Source organism: Arachis stenosperma, chromosome 7 (assembly GCF_014773155.1).
Source record: "Arachis stenosperma cultivar V10309 chromosome 7, arast.V10309.gnm1.PFL2, whole genome shotgun sequence".
Taxonomy (NCBI): Eukaryota; Viridiplantae; Streptophyta; class Magnoliopsida; order Fabales; family Fabaceae; genus Arachis; species Arachis stenosperma.
In genome coordinates this window covers 34823457-34830916 of record NC_080383.1, presented here as the reverse complement: position 1 = coordinate 34830916, position 7460 = coordinate 34823457, and the positions used below count along the sequence as shown (strand labels likewise).

Below are 7460 nucleotides of genomic sequence, written 5' to 3'. Positions count from 1 at the left end.
TCACCAATTGATCTGCTTCTGTTTTTTTTTTTCAAATCAACAAAATGGCGTCGCTTAATCCGAACCAGCCGGTTACAAGTCCGATCTAACAGGTCGATTTTTAACCAGTTCGGTAATTTTTCAAGTGGTATTCCAACAGTTATAAGTAGCGGATCGGATCGAACCGTTTTTATCGTCGATTCCTGGTTAAACCGATTCGACTGATCGATCCGGTCCAATTTCTATAACCATAATATTGATACTAATTATATCATAAATGAAATTAAGAAAAAAGTATAAAAAAATATTAATTTTTTCATTAAAAATAATATAATTTATAAATCTCTTATTACGTAGAGGATTGAAGTTCTCTCCTCACCTTGAAAATAATAAAATATAAGATAATTCTCTAATGCTGACTATTTTGATATTGAATTTGTCTAACATTTTTTTAAGATAAGTTTTTAATATTTTAAAATTATTTATTTTCATATTATTTAAATTAAATATTAGCTTTTAACTCTTTTTGTAAATTAGATATCAAAATTTAGGCACCAAAGTCATCACCTAAAACATAATCACAACCTTACATTGAGAACTTTAGTTCAATAGGTTGCGAGAACCGAACCGATCACTAAATCGATAGAATGACTAATTTAATAGTTGAACCAAAATTTAACCGAAATTCAACCGAAATTCAACCGAGGTTCAACCAGTATAACTAAATATAAAATAAAATTATTAAAAATTTAATATATAATTTTATATATTTAAATTCAATAATTTTTAAACTAATAAAATTTAAAATTTTATAATTTCACATAATAAATTATCCATAATTTATAATTAAAAATTTACAAACAACTTCAAACATCAATTTTTATAACTAATAAAAATCAAAATACACTTAAATGACAAAGAAATAATGTTCAACCACAAACAATTATTCCAATTTCATAAAAACTATAAAAACAAAAAAAAATAACAGTAGAACCAAAAAAATTAACAATAAGAATTATAATGTTCTACTATAGCAATATCATATTGTTGAATACTATTGCTTGTAATGTTCTCCTTCTCATTTTCCTACAAATTTTTAAACCACATCAATTGAAAGAATCAGTACAAAAATAAAGAATAACAACAAATAAACTAAATATTCATAATCACAAATGATATAAACCAAAAGTTATTATTATTATTATTCACTTATATTGAGAATTTCGACCAACCCAATACAAAGGGACTTACTTGAAATTTTCAATGCAAAAAAATTTAAAACACTCTTTTCAGCATATTTCAAAGTTTAAAGAAGTGTATAAATTTAAACAAAAAATATACAAAAAAATGTAATTTGTGCTACTGAAAGATTGAGAAATGATGAAAAATAATTTTACCATATCATCATCAACAATTTAGAATCAGACAAAATCAACAACCAAAATTAGCAACTCAGAATTAATATAAAAAACTCAGAATCAGAAAAAAATCTAGCATTAACAATGTTCATCAAACAATACAGAATCAGAAAAATCAACGGCCAACAACTCAAAAATTAGAATAAATAAAATTAACAAAATAACCAAAAATAAATTGAGGCAGTAGTGCTTATCGGCGGCGAGGAAGGAAGGAAGGTGACAGCGCGGCGAATACTCCACAGTCGAGCAGAGAGACGTCGCAGTGAGAGAGACAGAGCGAGCTCGGAGCCTTGGATAGAGAGAGAACTCGAAGAGAGAGATGACGAATTTCTTATTTTACTTTGGCCTCTTAATTAAATGAGAGACGAACTTTTTGGACATAGGGCTGAAAGTGAGTCAAGTCTGCTCGAGCTCAACTCATTAATAGCTTGATAAGCTGAACTTATAAACGGGTGAGTCGAGCTTGAGCTTGGAATTGAGCTCATAAATTAGATGAGTCGAATTTAAATTTGGATAAGCTCAACTCATTAATTCGTAAATTAGCTCGATTATATATAATATTAAAAGTTTAGATTAAATTTATATAAAATATACGTATTAATAGTTTAATATATATATATATATATATATATATATATATATATAATAATATATCATTTTATATATATATTAATATTTTTAATTATTTAAATTTTTATAATTATTTTTATAAATGTAAGACATAAATAAAAAAATTATAATTAATAAATAGATAATATATAAAAAATTTTTTAATATTTTTAATATATATAAATTATAATTTATTGATATAAAATTATAAATTATATTTCTATTCCTGAAATCAAACTAATTTATGAACTAAATAGACTTAACGAGTCGAGTGGTGAGATAAACTTAATTTTGGTAGCTCGGCTCACTTCTAGGTTCTAGCCTTATTTGGACATCCATTTGGGTATTACTTTACTTTATCACCTTGAAACTTCATCGAGCTCTTTGTCCTGTTAGCCACTTCTGCCTCGAAAGTCAAGATGCTGCTGCTTCAATCCTCTTTGCATAAAGCCCTTTCCCCCTCCCTTTCCCTTTCATATGCCGTCTCTTATTCCGCTGCTCTTCCCTCTAAAATTTCCACTATCTCCATTGGTTGTAGGGGTGTCAGGTGCTTTCAGGGGCTCTCTGTCACGTGCTCCATCTCAAAGATCCATAGTTATGGCACCGTGGACTACGAGCGCAGACCCATCGTCAGGTGGAATGATATATACAAGAGAATATCGTTGATGCAGAACCCTGAACTCGGTTCCGCCGCTGTGTTAGAACAGTGGGAAGATGAAGGAAAGAGCTTTACTAAATGGGAGCTGTGTAGGGTTATCAAAGAGCTGAGAAAGTATAAAAGATATAAAAGAGCCCTTGAGGTAAGAATAATAAGGTATATTATCCAATGATTGATTTATTTATTTGGTACCTCTTTTCTGAATGGATAATAATGACATGCTTCTTATTTAGGAATTGAATGATGCTTTAGATGTTTTGATTATGTTACAATGAACAACCATGCCAGATGCACAAGAAAAATCAGCCATTGGTATAGAATACATATTAAAATACAAAATACTCATTAAAAATGAGTTAAAAAATATATAGCGGCTAATTTGGTGGCTGGTTTTTGGTGTGCTCGTAGCATTTTTGTATAACGAATGCCTGACTTCGCGTATTTTGTCTCCCTAGCTTTAAGTATTTGTACAAGCATTCCTATATTATCCTTTTGTATTGTAAATGATAGATTTTGCAATACTTACAATGCCATTTTCCCCACTTCTCTATTAAATGGAATGCTTCCTTTGAAATTTTGTGATTACAAATCTGTCTCTGCCTCATAATGTTTTAATATTAGCTATTTATGAAAGCAATTTGTGTAATGTTACAGGTTTATGGTTGGATGAACAACAAACCAGAGAGGTTTAGTGTATCTTCAAGTGATGCAGCAATTCAGTTAGATCTGATTTCCAAGGTTCATGGAGTTTCTAGTGCAGAAGAGTATTTTCTGAGTCTGGCTGATAAGTTAACAGATAGAAGGACCTATGGAGCCCTTTTGAATGTATACGTGCGATATAGAATGAAGGAAAAGGCAGAGGCATTATTTGACAAAATGAGGAGTAAAGGTTATGCAGTACATTCGCTACCATTTAATGTAATGATGACTTTGTATGTGAACCTTAAGGTTTATGATAAAGTTGATATGTTGGCTTCAGAAATGAGAGAGAAAAACATACGGCTCGATATCTATTCATATAATATCTGTCTATCTTCATGTGGTTCTCGAGGATCAATAGAAAAGATGGAGGAGGTGTTTGACCAGATGGTGAAGGACCCGAAGATTGTTCCTAATTGGACTACATTTAGCACAATGGCTACAATGTATATAAATATGAATATGTTTGAAAAAGCAGTAGGCTGCTTAAGAAAGGTTGAGAGTAGAATCAAAGGCCGGGATAGAGTACCATTTCATTATCTTCTGAGCTTATATGGAAGTGTTGGAAAGAAAGATGACGTTTATCGTGTGTGGAGTACTTATAAATCAATGTTTGCCACTATACCAAACTTGGGATACCATGCTATTATTGCTTCTCTGGTTAAACTGGATGATATTGAGGGTGCAGAAAAAATTTATGAGGAATGGCTTTCAACAAGTTCGACTTATGATCCGAGAATAACAAACCTTCTGATAGGCTGTTATGTCAAGAAAGGCAATACTGACAAAGCTCTGGGTTTCTTTAGACAAATGACTGAAGGTGGTGGAATTCCGAATTCAAAAACTTGGGAGATTATTTGTTCTGGGCATATCGCTGATGAGAGGATCGCGGATGCTCTGTCCTGCTTTAAAGAAGCTTTTGCGGCCGATGTTTCAAACAAATGGAGACCAAGGGCGACAAACTTTTCTGCATTCTTTAAACTTTGTCAGGACAAAGATGATACTACAAGTGCTGAAGTGTTAAGTGGGTTGTTGAGACAGTCTAGATTTATCAAGAATGAAGTTTTTGTGTCACTCATTGGCTTGTCAGAATCCGATGGTACCATCAACAATGGCGAATTGTCGACCGAAGTTGATACCGCGGATATAACTGATGATAACGATGATGGTGAAAATGCAGTTGATGACTCTCAAATGTTCAACCAATTGGAGAGTACCTTGTGATACACAATGTCTTTTTCCATTTGAAAAATGCAGAAAATGCATTGCTAGAAGTGTAGTTAGTCATTGAAGATGATCTTGTTCAGGATGCATAGTTTACGTGACTAACCATGATAATGATGAGGAGGTATTGGGTTGGGTGGGTATTCGGTTTGGATCCTCTTCGGTGTGGCCGGGTTGCCCGGTTCTCACCAAGTCCCAAAAAAAAAAAGTACAGAGCATGGAATTTATGTTGGCTTTTCAATTTCAAGTTATTCAGAAGGAAAGAGGCTTTATTAAACTGGTATCCGTTTCTATCAAGGCCACTGTAAACAAACTAATAATATATGACCCTCCACCACCTTCTCAATTAGTGTTTGGAGAGAAATTCTTATCTATGGTGTTTTATGCATATTTAGGCCCAGTTTGGGTAAATAATTTAAATAAGCTCTTTTGGATAAGAACTTTTATTAATAGCAGTTTATAAATAAGTTATTTTGTGTTTGGATTTTTAGTTATAAAAGTACTTATTTTAAAGTTATAGCATTTGGATAAATAACTCAAAAAATATAATTTTTGATTTCACAAAAAATGAATATTAAAATAACAATGATAACAAATACTTTTTAATATTGAATGTTGATTTTCTATAACCTAATCACTAAAATTACAATTGTTTAGGCAATTAATTCTTTATAATGGCACAATAATAATAGCAGCTATATAAAAACAAAATCTCATGGAAAAAAAATAAAATTAAAACTAAAATTTTATACTGCACACAATGTTAAATACAAATTTAATAATAAAAATCGAGTGATAAAATGATAAAAAAAACTGAAAGGAATACATGTAATAGGTGGTTCAGATGGAACATTGTTTTAAAATGGTGGCGGAGGGTCAATATTTTTAGCAGATAAATCATTACGTAAAAATGATGGTAGAAGGCTAATGCTTCTAGCAGATGGAACCTTGGATGAAAATGATGATGGGGAGCCAGGAATGAAAGTATATTTTTTTGTTTTGAGGTGATTTTTTTTTACGGAAATGATAGAATGACTTCTCGAAGAGGAGAAGTCATATATTTCTACTTCTTCAAAAAGCTTTTATTTAACTTTTCGGGAAGTTAAAAGTTCTTTTTAAAATAGTGCCAAACACGCATACAGTAACTTTTCATAATTCAAAAGTCAGAAAAAGTAGCTTCTGCTACTTCCCAAACGGGCTCTTAGAAACCATTTTTGTAAACGGGCCTGCTACACATACAAGCAAAAAGGCCCTACAAGTTTTACAAGTTTCCAGCCCACACTTCATTCACACGTGCACTCACTCACTTTGAATGGAGCGTAAATTACACGCGCCCCACTCAACGGTTGCTCTTCGCGAATAGCGCTCCTTAATGGCACACTCTTCCACTTCTCAAAGCCCTTCGAAGAAAACACAAACCGTCCATTTTCGAGCAACATTCCAAACTGCAGAGATAGGACTCGTCACGAAAATTAGAACTCTCCATCAACACAACATAGAACTCTCCATCAACAATCTCCAGAAAAAACGAAGTTATATTACTCAAGGTACGTTACGTTACTATTTTTACTCATCTTGTATATTTTCCACATTTCGAAATCGAAGAACTAGGTTTTACTGTTATTCTACGTTCTTCTAGGTTTTACTATTCTTCTTGTTCTAGGTCTCATTTTACAGTTTTTAATGTTCTACTTGTTCTAGGTTTTACTGTTATTCTTAGTTCTAGGTTATAATGTTCTTCTTAGTTGTTCTAGGTGTTACTGTTCTTGTTGTTCTAGTTCTTCTGGTAACTAATTTTTGGGAGTATATTGCGTAATTTGGTAGGTGTATATGGAGTAATTTGGTAGGTGTATATGGAGTAATTTGTTGGGTGTATATAGCATAATTTGTTGGGTGTATATTTCTGAACTGATATACTGTAATATAGTCAATAGTTGCAACTGTTCTAATGTTTGCTTGTCTATGGGTGTATATTGCTTGACCTTGTATATTAATGCATATTTGAGTGATATCTGACTTATATCTATGGGTATATCTGACTCATATCTATGGGTGTATGTGAATCATATCTATGGGTGTATCTTACTGATATCTATGGGTGTATTTTTCATTTCAGAAAAAATGGCAGGCAGAAATCAAGTTGAAAAAAATGTAAGAACAAATATATGTCTTAGATAAAATCAGTTTTATATAATAGAAATATATCTGACTATAGTTTTGCTTTGTTTATAGCAAACCAAAGACCTTAAGTATGCAACACATTTGTTAAGTGAGAAATTCAGAAACATAAGCGAGGAAAAGAAAACAATTGTTAGGGATTTGGGATTTGGTGGCCTGATATACATCCCGCCGCTAAGGGTGCATCACCAAATATTAAGGGAGTTGGCTAACTCCTTCAAATTAGGGGAAAACAGACTGGAAACCGGCTACGGTTCATTTAAAGTAAGACAAAAAACAATAGGGGCTGCGCTTGGCATCAACGCGTCAGGTAACTCGCTAAAAATTATAGGTGTATATGAGCCATATTCGGTTGTATTTCAATTGATGCTTGGGTGTATTTGAACTGATTTTCATACTATGTTGTTTTTCTTTTTGTAGGAGATCTATTTTCTCAGAAAGTCAATCATAAAGATCTTTCTGAAGATGACAAACAAATTTTTAGAAGATTCCAAGGTAAAACCCTCAAAAATATGACAGATGAGATGATGGCTATTGCCGTTGATAATGAACAGGATCGCCTCATGTTCAAGAGAATTTTCATCCTCTATATACAGATGGCGTTCCTGTTACCAACGACAATAAACAAAATCTCACCTGTGCACCTGGCCCCAATTTTCGAGATGGATACAATAACAGAGCGAAACTGGGGAGGA

At 32.4% G+C, this 7460-nt stretch overlaps 1 protein-coding gene across 1 annotated transcript; it reads left to right on the top strand.

Annotated features, from left to right (window-relative positions):
- The first annotated feature begins 2348 nt into the window (after positions 1–2348).
- Positions 2349–5077, top strand: LOC130939113 (pentatricopeptide repeat-containing protein At1g02150-like). Its single transcript, XM_057867205.1, has 2 exons — positions 2349–2806; positions 3319–5077. The coding sequence occupies exons 1-2, from the start codon at positions 2426–2428 to the stop codon at positions 4585–4587; spliced, it is 1650 nt and encodes a 549-aa protein (XP_057723188.1). The 5' UTR covers positions 2349–2425; the 3' UTR covers positions 4588–5077.
- The last annotated feature ends 2383 nt before the right edge of the window (positions 5078–7460 follow it).